At 40.1% G+C, this 20,349-nt stretch overlaps 1 protein-coding gene across 4 annotated transcripts; it reads right to left on the bottom strand.

Annotated features, from left to right (window-relative positions):
• Positions 1 to 646: 646 nt before the first annotated feature.
• ZNF24 (zinc finger protein 24) lies at positions 647 to 12,889 on the bottom strand. Of its 4 annotated transcripts, none has more exons than XM_032152510.2 (4): positions 12,763 to 12,889; positions 8,615 to 9,117; positions 8,215 to 8,362; positions 647 to 6,178 (listed from the first exon to the last, which is right to left on the bottom strand). In XM_032152510.2, exons 2-4 carry the CDS (start codon positions 9,032 to 9,034, stop codon positions 5,640 to 5,642), a joined length of 1,107 nt encoding a protein of 368 aa, XP_032008401.1. In that variant the 5' UTR covers positions 9,035 to 9,117; positions 12,763 to 12,889; the 3' UTR covers positions 647 to 5,639. The 4 variants fall into 4 exon arrangements, with proteins under 4 accessions (XP_032008401.1, XP_032008402.1, XP_058294426.1 ...); XM_032152511.2 differs by having other exon boundaries at positions 12,753 to 12,848; XM_058438443.1 differs by lacking the exon at positions 12,763 to 12,889 and adding an exon at positions 12,229 to 12,385 and having other exon boundaries at positions 1,361 to 6,178.
• Between the last annotated feature and the right edge of the window lie 7,460 nt (positions 12,890 to 20,349).

The raw sequence follows: 20,349 nt of genomic DNA, 5'->3' as shown, positions 1-20,349 counted from the left end.
ATGCTTTCTTAAAAAACTGTTTCTCACTTACTTTTGGTTTTCCATTGCCACATACAGTTTTTCACACACACAAGCAACAGATGTAAATCCCAGAACAGTGCCGGACCCAGAGTAGGCATTTAAATGTGTTGAATACAAGCTTGCAAAATGTTTTCCTCAATTTTGAAAGACATCATCTCTTTGAAAACACCATCTTGGGAGATGTGATTAATAGAGGTGCCAGGTGACATAGAGCACTGCTACATTTCTGGCCGTGGGGCTGCTCAGGTCTGTGTGTGCTCATTCAGGTCTTGAGTCTGCAGGCCTGAGAATGAAACAAAGAGCCAGAGAACCATGGAGTTGGGATGGAGGTCATTGAAAGGGCTCCAAGGGTTGTATACAGGGAATGCTTGAGGGGAATCCCCCAAGAACAATGGTAGGAGATGGGTACAGCTCTCAGCAGTGTAACCCTTAAAGTCCTAGGTTAATGAGTCTAGAGGAAGAGTAAGAAGAGAACTGCCAAAGAGGCAATTGTGTAAAAAGCTGTTCATCCACATTCCCAACATCAATGTTCAGTTACTATTGGAATGTAAAGTGTATGTGTGAGGGGTGTGTGTTATAGGGAGAATGGAGTAACAAATGGCAAAAGTTGACACAGGCCAAATCATGGAAGGCCATGCTAATTTTATTAACTTATATAGTGCATAAAGTCTAGAATTTAAAATTACAAAGGTTTTCTACAAATCAATAAGAAAATACAAATAACCTATATTAATCAGAACAGAAACCCAATTCAATTATCTTAAACAAGAAAGGGACTTTATTGGCTCACAAAACTTTAAAGTCCGGAGGTAGGGCAGGCTTTAGGCACAGCTGGATCTAGGGCCTCCAGAAAAATGACATCAGAACTTAGTTCTCTTTCCATTTCTGCTAGCATCCGAGTTTCTCCTCAGACAGACTCTCTCCACATGGTACAAATTCAGGCTCACATGGTCCTTGGTTCCTGGGATCTCCATAAAGCCTTCTTTCCAGTAGTCCCAGCAGAAGTTCTGTTGAGGGCTCTCCTTAGCCTAGCTTAAGTTATATACCCATTCTTTAATCACTGTGGCTAGGAAGCTGTGGGACTCAGGAGGCCAGGCCTGGTCACATGCTCACCTAAGCCACAGGGAATAGGTTCCCCACAAATAAATAAAGGTTGTGTTACCAGAATATGGGGAAGGAGATGCTGAACAAATAAAAACAAGATATCCACATATAACCCAACAGAAAGCAGGTAAAGGATACAAACAATCCACAGTAAACTATAAATGGCCAATAAACATGAAAATAACCCCAATCTCACCATTTTTTTTATAATCAGGGAAATGCAAAATAAGAAAAGATTCTTTTTCGCCCAACAGATAAAAACTATCAAGTGTAGGTATGGTTATATGGGGAAATGAACATTTTCCATACACTTGGTGAAAATACAGTTATGAAGGCCTTTGGGAAGACTGAAGGTGGACAGAGAACAAACCCTTTGACCCAACAATCCACCTTACTGGACTCCAGACTAAAGAAATATTCACACACATGCACAAAGACATCTGAATAGGATGTTTACTTTGGCAATGTAATAGCGAGAGGAAAAAAAATTAAGGGAATAGTTAAATAATGGCATTTTCATAGTATTTAATCATATTCAACCATTAAAGAAATTTAAAGACCTGTTATCTTTTTTTGAGACCAAAATTTTAAAAAGCTACAGAATATGAGATCCTATTTATGTAAAAAGTGTTTTCATGTGTATGTATATTCATATGGAAAGGTGACTAGAGGATGTATGTTAAACTGTGTTAAGTGGAATGTGATTGGTAGCATTGGAGAAAAGGGTCTCTCTATTCAAAGAACTGTGTTTTTTATACAATGAGAAGGTAGTCATTAGACTTTCATAATTAGAAAAAGGAAAATGGGCAAAAGCAATTCATAATAGGAAATGCAAATGGCCAAGAAACATGAAAAGATGTTCCTCCTCATTAATATCCAAAGAAAACAAAGAAATTTTGCCTATCAGATTGGCAAAAATTTTTAAGGATTCAGGGTTGGCAGACTATAGGCAAACAGGCATTCTTACTAATGATGGAGTTGTAAATCTTTTTGGTGGTAGTTTTCAAAACTGCAAATGCGAAATCTGATCCAATAAATTTCTAGTTATTCATCCTATAGAAATACCCACACAAGCAGCAAAATACATGTACAGGAATGTTAATTACACTTCTATCTATAATGAACCTAATTATCAATCCATAGGGAATTAAATAAATTACAGAATATTCATGCAATGGAATAGTATATAGTTATGAAAAAAGAACATCTTCAATGTGGGGAGAGAGGAGGCAAGTCTCAGTGTAGTGCATGTGAAATGGCATGTGAAATGGGGTTATGTCCTACTTTATATGGTAGCTGAGGATTAAGAGTTAATCCATGATAAAGCACTTCAAACAGTGCCTGTCACAGCAACCACAGGTGTCAGCTATTAACACATTATTAAGTAAGTATATGCCTAAATGTGGAAGAACAAATGAAATTATCATGACTGTGAAAGGAAATATCCTTTTTCATTTTACATTTGTGCACTGTAAAAAATTCAAACCAGCAATGTTTAATAGCTTTCACATTTGTTAACCATAAACACAAATTAATCAAGGTTTAATAGCCACCACCCATGGCATGGTGAATATGTCCCTGGAGTCTACAGAACCAGATTTGAGTTTTATCTCTAGGCCACATGCAAGTCACATGATCTCTGAAATCTTGCTTTCCTAGTCTACAAATCTAAGTGAGATAGGTACAGTGTCTAAGCCAATGCCTGGCATGCAGATTATTTCAGTACATGTAACCCTCCCTTCAATTTACATGAATATGAGACATATTGCTAAAGATCAAGTACCAACTGGGTATGACTACAGAGAGTTTAACCTCCAAGAAAGCCAGAAGAAAAAACCAGCAAATGCTCAGTGGCTACTGGGCAGGTATCTGCAATCTGCATGACCTAAAATGACTGCTCATTTGCTAACCAAACGGATACTCTGGCGATGCCACTGCTTGGCAACTGCCATATCACCACTTCATCAGAAGCTAGGCACTCCCCCAAATTTCTTGATTATCTGTGTGGGTAATAAATGAATGTGTGGATGGAATTTAAAAATCACTACATAGTACTTAAAATCAATTTGTCTAGTGGGGACTAAGCCTAACCAGAGATAGAAAGTACACATCTCATCATTTCCTCTTCTTGTGTGCCACCATCCAGTTTTTTTTGGTCCAGTCCCTTTTTCCCGCAGAGCTTTGCCTTAGCCTCAGAATCCTTTCTGAACAATGCAGGTATTAGAGCTGCCAAGACAAAAACAGTATTTGCCAACCCTAATACTACTTTTTCTACACTCACATTACCAAATATCTTTGGCATTTATGACACATCTACCACAGGGAAGCTTCCTTGTATATAGGAACTGTATAACGATCTTAAAAAGCATGACATAATAGCCATTGAGAGGTTGCTCCCTTCTTACCTACTCTGATACAAGAATTCTGTCATCCCAGCCGTCTTCCAAATATGCCACCTCAAAACCTACTTGGAAAGAAGCCAGTTATAAATAAATAAATCACATCATTTATCTTAGAGCAGAGGAGTTTACAGCTTTATTGGACATTGACTTGTTTCCCCTCAGCCACAAAGAGAAAAAGACCCAAACAAAAGTCCCTACATTTTCTTGTATAACTTAAAATACATTATATCATTACTACATATTTATACTTCAATAAATCTTAATCTATAAAGCACATTTTTTATAATTGTTATCAGAAAACCTATAAACAAGCTCCATTCTGCCTCACTTTTCCACCAGCTGGCCTAGCATTTATTACTATGCTTTTTAATAGGCTCATGCAAAATCTCACCTTCCATTTTTAAACTTGATCCAAGCACCAGATATAACCAAAATCTCTGAACTAGGAAATACTTGTATTCACATGGGTCATTTTCCACACAATGATGCCCATTATAAAAAAGCCTCCTCTCATATTCTATAATTTAACTTCCAGAGTTTTCCACTAAACAGTAGAACCACAGTACTTGGAATTCTCAGCCAAAGAGTATATAATCCTACTACTACAATGTATTACTTTAATACATTTTTTAAAATGTGTTAAGACTGAAAATTTAAAAAAAATTCAATTCTGATAGGTTAATAAACTAGTTGTTAATAGTCTAGTTGTTTATTTTTTAAATAGAACAGTCCATTCAACTTAATATGTAGGTACAACCTCAATGCTATTAGAGATTGATTAGTTCTTTAAAAAGATTCACAAAGTTCCAAATTGTGGTAAGAGTATGGTGGACTCACCTCTGAACACTGGAGAGCCAGCTAGCTCTTTGAACCGAGTCCTCCTCCCCCTCCAAATACAACACCCTGGTAAAAGAACTACAGTTCTGGGAACCTCACAGGTGACCTCCCCTGAGGAATGCTCAGACAAGGGGAAGAGGCTAACTCACATAAAACAGCAAACTACTATGATTTACAGTGGAAGAAATACCTACCTACTTATGGTAGGATTACAGTACCTAGCACAGTGCCTTGTCGGTAGAAAATGTTTAATAATAAATGCATGGCTGCTTTTTTAGCCTGACGTTCAACCCTTTTGTACCAAAGGAATAAAAAATAGGTAACCTGATACTTGCCCACCTGTCAGGGAATTTTCTGTCCTTAACAAAGATGAAGGCAAAATAATGATGAATTCGATCATCTTTTTCTAAAAGCCATGACAGACCATTACCCTTAAGTTTACATTTGCCTTCAACACTGCCATCCCCTACAAATTTTTCCCTAGTGTTATAATTTCTACCTTCATTATTTTACAACTATTTGTTTAGACTGTATGCTTTTTAATAATATATGGGAAAACATTATTTTCATTAGTAAGATGACTCCAAATTATAGAGAGGATGAGTAGCTTTTGAATTTTCCTGCAGGCAGAATATAAATTGATACACTTCAATTCTTAGATCAAAGTATTTGTATATCTTCCCCAATCAAGGTGTTCCATTCACTTTTTGATGTTTTATCACCATCACTTCTTATCTGAGATCTTATGGCTCATTTTGAGGCTCTTAGCCATCCTTTATCCTCTATTTTCTCAAATGCATATTCAAATTAGGTAAAAGGAAACAAGGGTAAATTTTTAAGATGGTTTAAAATGGTTTTCAGACTTTGTAATTCCTGTTGCCTTTTAATATATAAGGGAATGTATCCTTATAAAGAACATTTCAATGATCAATGCAGAAATAATGTATTTGTCTTAAAAAAAAAAAAAGGAAACTTTCAAGAAAGGGACAATGAATCAGGTAGTTCATTATTTGGAGAAGTAATACAGACTATAAACATCACACGGCAAATTTAGGCATTAAGACCTGAATTAAGTTTAAAATTTCAGTTTCTAGGCAGGTACACCACCATTTCTTTCAAGATAAAATCATAATGGTGAGTGAAGATTTTTACATTTCCCAGTGGATTTTCTGACAGTCAATAGGGAAAAAACTATTCTGCATCATTTCATATTTTAAATTTTGTCTTCATTTCTGAAGAAAAAGACCTGAGTGCTGATTTTTTTTTTTCAATTTCTTAAACTTTCACAACATTCAGAAGTTTTTCTGCATTGTGTCTTCTCTGATGTCTAAAAAGATTTGAGCTTTGACTATACGATTTCCCACACTGAACACATTCATAAGGTTTCTCCCCAGTATGGATTCTCTGATGATTAATAAGCCCCGAATTCTGGCTAAAGGCTTTCCCACATTCAAGACATTTGTAAGGTTTTTCTCCAGTGTGGACTCTCTGGTGTTGCACAAGAATGGAACTTCGGCTGAATGCTTTCCCACACTCAACACATCCATAAGGTTTCTCCCCACTGTGAATTCTTTGATGAAGAATAAGGGCTGAGCCCTGACTGAAGTGTTTTCCACATTCATCACATATATGTTGTTTCTTTCGAGAGGGATTTCTCTTTCTTTCAAACCTGCCCTTGGGGAAACAGGTTTCTCCATATTTAAAAATTTGAGGAACACCCATATTGAGAGTGCCAGGAACTTCATGGGATTCTACTGCTGAAGGAAGCTCCTGCTTTGGAGCTAGTGCTCCATTTTCAGTCCTACCATCATCATCTGAAATAAACAGAAAATGTAAATATCATTCATTATCTATTAAGGGAAAAAGAAACCTAAAAAAAATTTTTTTTAATGAACTAAAATAGCTTACATACATCTATAAACCACTCTGACACTGGTGTTAAGGCCTATTCTCAAAAAAGAAAAAAATGAAATTACTCTGAATAACAGTGTAACATCATGATATAAGAGATATCTGAATAAAACATAGGCAAGTGGTTTACAAATGGTAGTCAGAACACAAAGGTCAGAAAGATGGTAGATTCTAAGATGGTTAGGGAGATAATCAAAGTGATGTGGCTAGGTATGGATGAAACTTTGTAAGAATACAAATAAAATAAAATTGGCCACTAGGAAATCATTATAATGTTCTTTTACTTTGAGAAAGGGAGAAATTACATCAAAATACAAAGATGTAAATTAAAAAAACATGTCAGAAAGTGGCTATTTCTGAAATGAACAAGACAAGTCAGGTCACAGCCATGTTAGACTAAAAGCAGAACACAGGAGTCTTGACAAGGGGCTGAAGATAAGATGGGGGCATCCTGTGTTAACCAAAGACATGACATAAAAATTCAGTATGCCCCTAATAAATGAAAGTTTTCCAATAAAAGAAGCTTGTTGCGTGTGGTATTTGTCATGGTACTTGGAAAAATGGTTATTTCTAAGCCTCAGTGAAACATGTCCAATGAAAGAAAAGCCTGAATTACCAACATGGGGTAGCATCACTCACATGCAGGCAAAGATAACAGCAAATGTCATTTAAGACTTTTCTAAAACTTCATGCCTTAAGGAGTAAAGATCCAGTTCATATAGGGTTAGCAACTGCCTTCAGCAAAGAGGAAAACAGTAAATAATTAACAAAAAGATAGTCAGGAGATAAGGCTAAGAGAGAGAGACTGAAAGGTTAGAGGAGGATAGTGAGGCTTGGAGACTTGAAAAACAGAGGAGTGAGTGTGAAGATTAAGTGGAGACAAATGGCACACAGGAAACAAATTCCCAAGTGTGGAAGAGACTAGACAGCTGAAATAAGGAACACAGGTGAAAAGTCACTCTAAAATTCAGATGATGAAAAGTTGAAAATATTGCCCCCACATATCAAGAATGATACTTCTCAAACTTTATTGCACAGAAGAATGTCCCATGAAACATGTAAAACTGCAGATTTTCAGCAGACTTCAGCCCCACCCCAAAAATTGATTGGCTGGCACTGTCCCCTCAGATGTGAAGAAAACCTGCTCAGACCTCATTCAGCGGCATACCAGCAACATCTCCAAATACCTCAAGGAATGATTACTAAAGCAGAGTCAAAGTTTCATTTTAGTTCATATAAACATGAGAAAGCAATCCAGCAGTTTTAGGAATATACTGGGCCGTATCAAAGGATACACATAAGTATATGGCCAATATATTGGGAAAGACTGGTCTCGTGAATTAATACAACTTTGAGCTTTTAAAAAAGCTTTTTCTGCGTTTAAAGCATGTTATAGCTAAGGAGCCTTTTGCATACTTAGAAAAAGGAAAAAAATCACTCCAAATATTTCTACAAAAGAAGCTTCTTAGAAGAAAATGACTCTAGATAGACATTGAAGAAAATCAGAAATAAATATTTAGAAAGACTTCAGTGATATACAACAAAGAGATTAGAAGAGGTTTTCAGGTAAGCTTACTGTACCAATGGAATTAGGTAGGAGATTGAAAGTAAAAGGATGTAAAACGGATGACAAGTAATACTGAATGCAAAATAGAGGGACTTGGTCCATGGGTGGGTGCTGGCTCAAAGTAAGGCAAATGCTAGCCTGACATGGGCAACTCTTTTTAGGAAGGAGACTGAAAGGGAAGAAAAGGCTGAAGATGTTAATGTCTAGGAATAAAAGGTCTGAGGCCAGCAAAATCAACTTAATCAGAAAAAAGCTGAGGTATTAGATTAAGAGTGATATGATCCCCCCCACCAGTGAGAACAAGGAAAGTTCTGAACAAAAGGCCTACACTCTCTTTCACCCTCTAGCCCACACAAGAGTTCTGGTCCTCACCACAGTGCCTTAGGGAATGGAGCTCCCAGGATGCCCACTTGAGCTGGTTCTCCACAGCATCAAGCTCAGAACTTGGTAATCCCTGAGCTTCTTCTTGAGATACCATGTCTTCTACTAGTACTTCCCGTTTTCGTCGACGGAAAGAAACCTGGAAACAGAAAGATTTGATTCAGAGAAGGAACTGTAATGAGAATCAGAACTAAAAACATGTAAGAGAAACCCCATAAAACAAATACTGCAGAAGCCTAGATGGCAAAGCAGCAAGATAACAGGGAGTGGTAGGGGAATGGGGGAAAAGGCATAAACATAATTCTAACTTAGTTGAGTGGAATTAATTCAGCAGCTTTGCCTACTACTATGCCAGTGTTTCTGACACAGGAAATGACACAAGCAGGCTCACCGGTTGTCCAGGGTCATCAAGTTCACTCTCCAAATCCTCCAGCACTGTCACTGCCTCCTCTCCATTCTCTGGATGATGATCTCGAACCCAAGTCTGTAGCTCTTTGGGTAGGATGGCAACAAACTGCTCCAGCACTACCAGCTCCAAGATTTGTTCTTTTGTGTGCGTCTCTGGCCTGAGCCACAGACGGCAAAGTTCTCGGAGCTGGCTCACAGCCTCGCGGGGCCCAGGTGAATCCTGGTATCCAAACTGCCTGAATCGCTGTCGGAAAATCTCTGGGTCTGGGAGATGGTTCCAGGAGATACTTGATCCCTCTTCACCATCAGGATCCTCCTCCAACTTCACTCTCAGAATTTTGTCCTCTTCATCTGGAGTTGGGATGATAAGTATTGAATCTTCTTCCACTGACTGTGCAGACATTCTGATTTATAAAATTTCAAGAAAAGACAACTGAGGCAGAATATAAGCCTCAGGGCAATATCCCGTTTTCTTCACAGGCACTCCTGAGGCATAAGAAATAAAAGATATATAAATAAGCAAAAATATCCTAAGAATTTGGACTTACACTGGTAAAAGTAAAAGATACTTGTTCTTTGACTGAGTTAAAAATTCCAATCAATAACCTACACCAGGAATTGGCAAACTACAGCTTCACAGCCAAATCTAGCCTGCCACCCATTTCTGTACAACACTTGCACCAACAATAATTTTCACATTTTTAAATGGCTGTGGTCTTCACCACAGTGCCTTAGGGAACAGAGCTCCCTAAAGTCAAATGAATACCTAATGATATTTAGGGAATGGAGCTCCCCAAAATCAAATGAATACCTCATGACATGTGAAAATGATATGAAATTAACATGACTGTGTCCATAAATAATTGTACTTATTCATACTTCACGCTACAATAGCAGAGTTGAGTAGTTTCAACAGAGTAGATGGCCTAAAAGAACCCAACACAGTCATGCACTACAAAATGATGTTTGGGTCAGTGAAGGACCACATAGATGACAGTGCTCCCATAAGATTATAATGGAGCTGAAAAATTCAAGATTCACCTAGTGACACTGTAGCTGCTGTAAGGTCAATACATTACTCACATGTTTGTGGTGATACTGGTGTAAACAAACCTGCTGTGTTGCCAGTTTAACACATACAGTTATGTATGGTACATAAAACTTGATAACAATAATAAAAGACTATGTTACTGGTTTATGTATTTACTATTTATACTATACTATTTTAGAGTGTGCTCCTTCTACTTATTAAATAAAAAAGTCAACTGCAAAATGGCCTCAGGCAGGTCCTTCAGGAGGTATTATAGAAGGCATTGTTATTATGGAGATGACAGCTCCATACATGTTACTGCTCCTGGAAACCTTCCAGTGGGACAAGATATGGAGGTAGAAGGCAATGATATTGATAATCCAGACCCTGTGTAAGCCTAAGCTAATGTATGTGTTTGTCTTAGCTTTTAACAAAAACAGTTCCAAAAGAAAAAAAAAAATTGGCCAGGTGCAATGGTTCACACCTGTAATCCCAGCATATAGGAGGCTGAGGCAGGAGGATCACTAAAGACCAGGAGGTCAAGGCTCCACTGAGCTATGATCACACCACTGCATTCCAGCCTGGGCAACAGAGTAAGACCCTGTCTCTAAAAAATGAATTTAAAAATAGCAAAAAGCTGCGCCGGGCGTGGTGGCTCAGGCCTGTAATCCCAGCACTTTGGGAGGCCGAGGTGGGCGATCACGAGGTCAAGAGATCAAGACCATCCTGGCCAACATGGTGAAACCCTGTCTCTACTAAAAATACAAAAATTAGCTGGGCGTGGTGGCTTGCGCCTGTAGTCCCAGCTACTCGGGAGGTTGAGGCAGGAGAATCTCTTGAACCCGGGAGGTGGAGGTTGCAGTGAGCCAAGATCGCGCCACTGCACTCTAGCCTCGCGACAGAGCGAGACTCTAAAAAAAAAAAAAAAAAAAAGCTTACAGAATAAGGATATAAATATATTTGTACAGCTGTACGATGTGTTTGTATTTTAAGCGAAGTGTTATTACAAAAAGAGTAAAAAAGTTAAAAAAAAATGTAAAAGTTTGCAAGTGAAGAAGTTCCAGTTAGCTAAGGTTAATTACTGAAGAAAAATGTTTTCTTAATAAATTTAGTGTAGCCTAAGTGTTCAGTGTTTATATAGTCTATAGGAGTATACAGTAATGTCCTAGGCCTCCAAATTCACCACTCACTCACTCACTCACTCACTCACTCACTCACTGACTTCTTTGAGCAACTTCCAATCCAGCAAGGTCCATTCATGGTAAGTGCCCTGTACAGGCATACCTTTTTCTTTTCAAACCTTTTATATCATATTTTACTCTTATCTTTTCTATGTTTGGATACACAAATAGTTAGCATTGTGTTACAATTCTCTACAGTATTCAGTACAGCAACATGCTGTACAGGTTTGTAGCCTAGGTGCAATAGGCTATACCAGATAGCCTAAGTGTGTAGTAGGCTACGCCATTTAGGTTTGTGCAAGTACATTCTATGACGTTCGCACAAGGATGAAATAGCCTAACACATTTCTCAGACCATAGCACTAACATTGAGTTATGCATGACCTTATTTACCATATGGCCGCTTACAGAAAAAGTTTGCCAATCATGACCTACTAAGACGACAAACCCTATGTCAATAATCAAAAGAATCCAAGTAAGAACCAGACTACTTCAGTGCTTTCTAAATGTGCCTGACCCTGGAACGCATTATTTCCAACTCAGGATTGGTGTTTCCTGACACACACAAGTCAACTCAAAAGGAAGGTTCGCTTTATTATTATGTGCTTAAAAAAATTTTCTTTACCATTTAAAAAATATTTTTAAGGTGTTTAAGAACTCCTTAGACTTAAAACATATGTGAAAAAATGTTCACTTGCTGAGTAGCAGATCACATAATATTGAAAAGATCATTTTGTGAAAAACAGATCACATAATTTTGAAAAGTTATCTTGCACATAATACGTAAATATTGAGTCTTCCACCACACCATACGTACATTTATATTTATAAAGATAGGCATTAATCACAGAAAATTCTATTAAGAAAAGGCACTCGCATAAGCACCTTAACTTCTTGCAGTGGTCCAGTGTCTTGTCCTTACACTGGATGACTCACAGTTCCCCAGCTTCTACCTTCAGGGAAACTGTATGCTGCTTCTGGACCTTTATTATTTGCACGAGCATGCCCGTGCTGTTGTTTACGACACATACTAGCAACGAGCCATTCAGCCTATTTATTTACTCAGGGCCCAAAATCTGAACAATAACAACTTAAACTTATTGTAACCCAAGCAAGATGAAGACTGGAATCGGAAAAGGCCTTATCAGACAAGTAATACATACTGGTTTAATTAAATACCCTGGAGTGTGGTGGCCTTATAAATAAAGTCTAGCCAACATTCATTCGTTTCTATTCCAAGACCCTGCTTATCAACGGTGCAAGTATTTCTACATAATTTTCTCTTCCTTTTATGCTGTAGAGCATACTGCTTGGGGGAAATGGAGGGAAGGCCCACGGTCCCGACAATGTTTGGGCAGGGTACCTCGTCCCAGGTAGATCGCCCACCTTACTGCTGCATAGACCTGCTGTGTACCCCGACCCCGGCCCGACGTCCTCTAGCCCCTCTTCCCAGCACTCAGGACGGCGGATTTCAGATGACCAAAGGCCACCCTGGGACAACAGCGTCGGAACCACGGCACTTCCGCCTGCGGCCGGCGGGACTACAAATCCCAGCAGCCTCGCGCAAGTCTCGCCCCACTACCACCTCCTCCCATCACGACTCCCACAACCCTCCGCGAGACGCCAGGGCCTCGAAATAGAACAAAACCGGCCGGTGGGGGAGGGGGAAGGTGAGGGGCTCGGAGGACACAGGGGGTTAGAGATCTCTCTGCAGATGCCGAAGACCCAAGCAGGCCTGCCGCCTACCTCTCCCCGCCCCACAACTGCTAGGCGCGGAGACCGCGGCCTGTTCCCCGCGCCTCCCGGGAAGCTGAGGAAGGTCCCGGGCAGGCTTCCCCGCCGGCTCCCGCTAAGAGGTCCGCAGACCCTAGCCCGGTGTCCCCCTCCCTCTCATAACGTTCCCCGCACACCGGCGCAAACCTCCGGCTCAGGAACCGCAGCAGCTTCGCTGTCCACGGCAGACGCAGAAACGCCGTTCACAAGCCTTTTCCCAGAAGCCCCCGGCGCGGGCTGCTTCCGGTCTGCGGGTCTGAGGAGGTGGGGAGAGGTAAAGCCCACGTTGCCATGGAGAAGCGCCTCGGACGGGGGAGGGGCGGCCCCACGACAATGACCGCATTGAGGCTGCGCTTGGCCTCGCGCCTCTCCTCGAACAGCCCAGCGTCCTCTGGACCGTTGGAAAGAAAAGAAAAAGAGAGGACTCTACCATTAAGATAGTCCTTACAATTTCGCAAGCCCTTTCACGTGCATTATCTTGTGGATCCTCTCAGTAATCCCCTGCAAGAAGGAATGAAAGCGAGTATTTGTGAAAGCTTAACTGCATTGTGCCAGGCGCTCTCGTCGTGCTTTACATGTCACTTATTTTTTCACAAATAAGTGATGTAGGAACTTTCATTATCCCCATTTCACAGCTGAGATAGTTGAGGCACAAATACAGTAAATAACTTGACAAGAGCTCACAACTCATTTGTGGGTAGCAAAATTTGAAACCAAGACGTGATTCAAATCTTTGGCTCCCACTAGTTATGTCACGGAGCTTTATTCTGTCCTATTTATCTGTCAGGAAAACTAGATAAGATTTGGCAGTGATGTCACGGTGAATTTGTAGAATACATGGTCATCTTAAAGCTGGGCATTTTATACCATAAAACAACTGCTGACGCGATCATTTAAAATTACAAATCAGACGACTTCACTTCCCTATTTAAAGCCCTCCAATTTATCTCATAATAGTTTATGACATAAAAACTCCTTATAATGGCCTGTAAGTCCCCTGTGGTCCGTTGCCTGCCCGCACCCCCAGACCCTGGCGCCCCCAGTCACCTCAGCTCTTCGGCTCATCGTGGCCCAAGATCCTCAGCCTCACTGCCTGCCTTTCATGGCACATGACCCTTCATGGCACTGTTATTAATGTAAGTGATCTCATTTATTTACTTGTTTTTTGTTTTGTCTTTAAGTTCCTTGAGGGCAGGGACCTTGTCTGTCTTGTTCACCACAGTATCCCATCCTAGATCCCGGAAGCTGACTGCCTGGTAAATAGATAACTCAATAAATATTTGTTGAATAAATAAATGAATTGTGGGATGGTTACATTGCTGCCTTTAGCTAGGTCACATGATTGGCATCAGATACCACACAAAGGAGCCCTGTTGTTTAAGGATTGGTCAAAAGTGTAGATCCAGCCTAACATAAGCATTTCAAGATCCTCAGGCTTTGACTTTTTGCCTCATTCGAGAAAATGCCCTCTGAAAAGTGCCGTCAGCCTCTGCTGGATTCATGCATGAGAGAGCAAGTGAGGGAGCAGCTGATGGTATACCACTGCTTTTCACTCTGACAAGAGCTCTTCTCACAACCCCTGCTAACGCTTCTCTCTTCATTGCAGGAAGTTTCAGAAATACAGCCTTTTCACTCTGCTACTTGGATACGGCCCCTAAGCAACTTGGCTGCTCTTCCCAACCTTTCCCTCTTTTCTGATTTGTAAAGGCTAGCTGAAGGCATTTTTGTTTTAACAGTTTTTACATCTAATTAATGTTGGAAAACAAAAATAATAAATCTCAAACGAAACCTTGGGGAAGTTAAAAATATTGCAAAATTTTACAAAACCCTTTTCCTGTGATTATATTGTTTGTTTTGTTTTTGAGACAGGGTCTTGCTCTGTCACCCAGGCTGTAGGGCAATGGTGCAGTCTTGGCTCACTGCAGCTTCAATTTCCCAGACTCAGTGATCCTCCCTCCTCAGCCTCCTGAGTAACTGGGCATTTTATACCATAAAACAGCTGTTGACGCGATCATTTAAAATTACAAATCAAACCACTTCATTCTCCTATTTAAAGGCCTCCATTTTATGCTGTAATAATTTATCTTGAAATGTTTATGGAAGGCTGGACTTACACTTTTGATAAGTCCTTAAACAACAGATGTGCTCCACCATGCCCAGCTAATTTGTTTGTTTTTCAGAGATGAGTTCTTCCTATGTTTCCCAGGCTGCTCTCCAACTCCTGGGCACAAGTGTCCCTCCTGCCTTGGCTTCTTAAATTGCTAGGATTGCAGGCATGAGCCACCGTGCCTGGCCTCCATTCTATTATTATTACTTATTTGTAAAATACTGAATGGAAACCACAGTAAGGTTTTCCTAAGTTACTCCTTTGAGGGCAGGGGCTACTAACACCCACTTTGAAACACCATCCTTCTGAGGTCCTCTGGGATTTTTTCCTGAATGGTGGCCCTTGTTGCCATCTTAAAGATCTAGTCAAGAAGAAACATCATGTTCCTCTGGACAACCTGAATGGAGGGAGCAGCTTCATACCAGGGCCTGACAACCTCGCACATATCCACATAGGCCACATAGGCAATGCCTGAACCACAGCTGATCTGAGTCTTGGCAGAACACCTTGGGATCCTCCCAGAAGATGAGCACATGAGAGGCTTGTAAGCAGGTACTGCAAGGCCATTTCCCACTCAGCTCTCTGTCTTCCAAAGAGACTATCATGAGGCAGTTTCTATTGCTTCCTGGGTTCCAATGAGCCATTCTGCCTTACCCCCTTAGAGTACAGCTGCAGGTTATAACAAGGCTTAGTTGCAGCATGGCATTAACCCCTCAGCAACAAGGTGTCCACAGTGTTTGCTGTAGTCATCCAGCCCCTTCTGTTTTGGTGTCATCATTTTGGTATCCGAGACAAAAGCTCATGGAGAGTTGGCACTTGCTTTTGCTTTCAATGTCTGTGCAAATAATAATATGTCTAAATTCAAAAAGGGCTTATTTCTTTACCAGCCAAATCTTTCAACCTTGCCTTGATACTAAACATCTGATTCATTAATTAATGGTAAAACGAACAAAACGACCAGACAGAAACTACCCGGGTACCAGAGATATACAGATGAATAAAATGAAGTTATGATTCCGTCTTTGTTTTTCCATTTAAAAGAGATGAGGTCTCACTCTGTTGCCCAGGCTGGAGTGCAGTGGCGTAATCATAGCTTGCTGCAGCCTCAAACTCCTGGTAGGGATCCTCCCGCCTCAGCTTCCTAAAACGCTAGGATTACAGTTGTGAGCCACCATGTCCAGTTTGATTCCTTCTTTTAACATTACCATCTTGTTAAGGAAATAACAACAACAGAAAAAAAAACAAGTATTCACAAGGCAGTGTAGAAGTGCTACAGTAGAGAAGAGCAGAAGGCCTGGAAGGGCTCCTAAATGAGATGGTATGCTGAGAGGTAAGGGAGGCACCCTGAAATGGAGGAAGCCAGCCAGAAAAGTTTTCAGGCTGGGCATAGTGGCCTGCACCTTTGGTCCCAGCTACTCAGGAGACTGAGGTGGGAGGATTGCTTGAACCTGAGGGGTTGAGGATGCAATGAGCTCTGATCGCATCACTGTACTTAAGTCTTGTGGACAGAGCGAGATCCTGATAAAAAAAAAAAAAAAAGTGTTCACATTGGAAGGAAAGCATAGACCTTCAGATTTGGTGTTACCAGATTCCATCCAAAACTGATTTTTTTTTCCAGGCTTTGGAGCTGTCAGTCCCCTTCAGCTCAAAAGTATCTCCCTCTGGGCACTTTAAGTACATTGCTTAAAGATTCCATTTTAGCTAGTAAGTATACAGTATGAGGAGTCTTTTGATTGCAAGTGACTGAAAACCTAATAGGCAAACATTGTTATCTTCCCACACAAAGCGCTTCCCCTTACTTCTAATACACTCCTGATTTTTTTGGATGGAGAGGGGGAACAGTGTGCCCAGCTGTAAGCAATAAATTGTAATTGAGCTAAGCTATCCATGACCATTCTGCTTCCCTGTGCCAGATACTCGCTTTGCCTTGCTGGCACTGAGGAATGAGATTGTGATTCATTTCTGGTCCATGAGATATAAGGGGAAATAGTTTGTATCTTTGAAGAACTCTAATTCATTTAAGTTGTCAGATTTATTGGCATAAAGTTGTTCACAATTATTTCCTTAATATCTTTAATTAATAATACTAAATAGTTCCTTAATATCTTTTAAATATTTGTAGGGATGTCCCCTCTTTCGTTCCTGACATTGCTAATTTCTGGTTTCTTTTTTCTTAATCAAGACTTCAAGTTTTGCTCGAGTCTTATCAATTTTATTAATTTTTCAAAGAATCAGCTTTTGGCTTTATTTGTTTCATTATTTGTTCTCTATGGAGTTCTTCTCTTTTAATAAAATTAACAGCAAAATATGGCACTTTGCGGGGGGGCAGGTATTTCTGAGTTTTAGATTTGTGAAACCACCACCAAAATCATGATACAGAATAGTTCCATCATTCAATAAAACTCCATCAAGTTGTACTCATGCCTTCGCCACATCCCAATTCATGGCAACCACAGATTTGTCATCTGTCACAATAGTATTGACTTGTCCAGAATGTAATAAAAATGGAATCATAAAATATGTTATCTTTTGAGGGTGGTTTCTTTCATTCATCATAATGCCTTTGAGATTCATCTGTGTTGCCACACATATCAATAGTTGATTCCAGGTCTATTACTGAGTAATATTCCACTTGTATCTATCATAGTTTGTTTATCCATTCAACCACTGAAGGACTTTGGGGTTGTTTCTGGATTTGGGTGATGATGAATAGAACTACTATAAATATTCATAGACAGAGGCCAGGCGTGGTGGCTCATGCCTGTAAACTTTGGGAGGCCGAGGCAGGCAGGTCACTTGAGGTCAGGAGTTCGACCAGCCTGGCCAGCGTGGTGAAACCCTGTCTCTACTAAACTAAAAATTAGTCGGGCATGGTGGCACGCACCTGTAATCCCAGCTACTTGGGAGGCTGAGATAGGAGAATCGCTTGAACCTGGGAGGCGGAGGTTGCAGTGAGCCGAGATTGCGCCATTGCACTCCAGCTTGGGCAACAGAGTGAGACTCTGTCTCAAAAAAAAAAAAAAAATTAATGGACAGGTTTTTATATGAACATTGATTTTATTTCTCCAGAGTAAATATCTAGAAGTGGGATTGGTGGGTCGTATGGTAAGTATATGGTTAACTTTCAAGGAAACTGCTGAACTGTTTTCCAGAGTGTCTGCACCATTTTGCACCACCAGCAATGCGTGAGTACTCCAAATGCTCCCCATCCTTAACAGCACTTGGTGTTGGCTTTTGCTGCTGCCGTTATCCATTCTAATGTATGTGTTGTCTAGCTCATCATGGTTTTAATTTGCATTGCCCTAAAGGCTAATGATGTTGGACAACTTTTCAGGTGCTTTTTGCCACCCATAAGAACTCTTTTATGAAGTGTCTGCTCAAGTCTCCTTCCCCATTAAAATTTTTTTTCTTACTATTGAGTTTTGGAAATTCTATGTTGGACATAAGTCTTTTGTCTAATTTGTGATTTGAAAATATTTATCTGAGTCTGTAGCTTATATTTTCTTAATAGTGTGTTTTGCAGAGCAAAGCTTGTTAATTTTTATGAACGTCAATTTATCTATTTTTGGTGCTTTTAGTGTCATATCTAATAATACCTAATACCAGACCATGAAGACTCTCTCATGTTTTCTTCTAAGAGTTTTACAGTTTTACATTTCACATTGAATATATGATTTAGTTTGCATTAATTTTAGTATAAGGCATGAACTATAGGTCAAGGGTTTTTTGTTTTTGTTTTTGTTTTACATAGAGATGCCCAATTGTTCTACTTGATAAAAAGTGCATCCTTTGTCCATTGAACTGCCTTTGCATCTCTATAAAAAATCAATTGGTCATACTTCTCAATTCTCTAATCTGTTATATTATCAAGCATGTTATCTCATATCAATTGATATGATCATGTGGTTTTTCCTGTTGAGACTATTAATATGGTAAATTAGCTTCACTGATTTTTGAGTACTGAGTCAATCTTACAGTTCTGGGATAAACCCTACTTGGTCATGATGATTTATCCTTTCTGTACATTGCTGAATTAAATTTGCTAGTATTTTGTTAAGGAGTTTTGTGCCTATGTCTCTGAAGGATATTGGATATATATCCTTCCATTCATTCACCCTTACTTTCAAAGCATGGTTATAAAACTTGCCTTAAAGTTTTTTCTGTGAACCCTAACATCTGTATCATCTAGGTGTTGCATAACTTGATTTTTTTTTCTTGCAAGTGGAGATATTCCTGGTTCGTTTTGCAAGTGGAGATATTCCTGGTTCGTTCTGTGCCTAGTAATTTTGCATTGTATCCTGCACATTTTCAATATTATACTGTCAGATCCTGGGCATTATTTAAGTCATAAGGAGAATGTTGATGTTTTTTGTTTAACAGACAACTGCCCTAATTAGGGTCAGGTTGCAAGTTCTGATCTGCATTGTGTGGGCTGTAGTTCCAATGTCAGTTCAGGTTTCAAACATTTCGAGTTCAATTTGGGTCTTTGTGTGTGCCACCCAGTGGCCAATCTGGGGCCTAAGTGGTAGTCTATCTTGTAGCTCAGTTCTCAATGCCTGTGATGTGCCAGTTAGGGTCAGCTTCACACATGCGCAGTTTAGAGGTGAGCAGACGGGGCTCATACAAAACTTTAGGGGATCTCACTTGATCTCCATCCTCTTTGCAATAACTTTATCACTTTTCTGGCTCCCTGGGGCCTCTCTTACCAGTTCTTCAGTTAGAAAGCTGGGGTTTTAGTTTCCTGGTTTAGTTCTGCTGTTTACTTCTCCCAACTGCATTCTGCATCCTGGTCCAAGCAGCCAGAGGACACAGAGAAAATAAAAGCAATGGGGATTTGCTGCATGCTTCTGGGACCAAAGCAACTCTGTTCAGAACAAAGTGTTCATCTCCCTCTGAGTTTAAAGTGCCTTCCCACAGCCTGGGTGACAGAGTGAAGCCCTGTCTCTAAAATAAATAGATCATTAAATAAATTAATTTAATTAAATGCCTTCCAAAAGACCACTGCCATTGCAGTGCTGCTGACGCCAATGCTACTGCCATACTATTCCCTGAAGACTGGGGTAGAAGAGAAGGGAAATAAAGCAAAGAATACTGTATGTGGGATTTCCCCATTCTCTCTGACCCTTAGAACCCCCCTTTCCCATTCCAAACTTTATTAGGGCAGGGATTTTTTTTTTATAAAGCAGCTTCAATTTGTTTCTTCCAATACTTTTGTTTTTCATTGTGGTAAAATATATGTAACATAAAAATTGATCATTTTAACCATTTTAAGTGTACAATTCCTTAGGCCAGAGACAGAACTCTTACCTTGGAACTTTCTATTCATTCTCGGTGTGCACTTCTGGGTTTCAGGCTGCCTTTGAGTCTAAGCAAAGAGATGCCAAGTGGGGAATATCATGCGCATCTGTGTGAAGAGACCACCCAACAGGCTTTGTGTGAGCAACAGGGCTGTTTATTTCACCTGGGTGCAGGTGGGCTGAGTCCGAAAATAGCAAAGGGTGATAGGGGTGGGGCCGTTTTATAGGATTTGGGTAGGTAAAGGAAAATTACAGTCAAAGGGGAGTTGTTCTCTGGCGGGCAGGTGTGGGGGTCACAAGGTGCTCAGTAGGGGAGCTTTTGAGCCAGGA

This window comes from Hylobates moloch, unplaced genomic scaffold (genome assembly GCF_009828535.3).
Source record: "Hylobates moloch isolate HMO894 unplaced genomic scaffold, HMol_V3 SCAFFOLD_5, whole genome shotgun sequence".
NCBI lineage: Eukaryota > Metazoa > Chordata > Mammalia > Primates > Hylobatidae > Hylobates > Hylobates moloch.
Note: the sequence above shows the minus strand (reverse complement) of the source record. Positions and strands in the feature narration are given on the sequence as shown.

Excerpts from the sequence above, each read along its gene's own strand:
- ZNF24 (XM_032152510.2), bottom strand. The coding sequence starts at position 9,034 with ATGTCTGCACAGTCAGTGGAAGAAGATTCAATACTTATCATCCCAACT. Across the intron at positions 8,363-8,614 it reads TTGATGACCCTGGACAACCG|GTTTCTTTCCGTCGACGAAA; the intron begins GTGAGCCTGCTT and ends TTCTGTTTCCAG. Across the intron at positions 6,179-8,214 it reads CCATTCCCTAAGGCACTGTG|ATGATGATGGTAGGACTGAA; the intron begins GTGAGGACCAGA and ends TGTTTATTTCAG.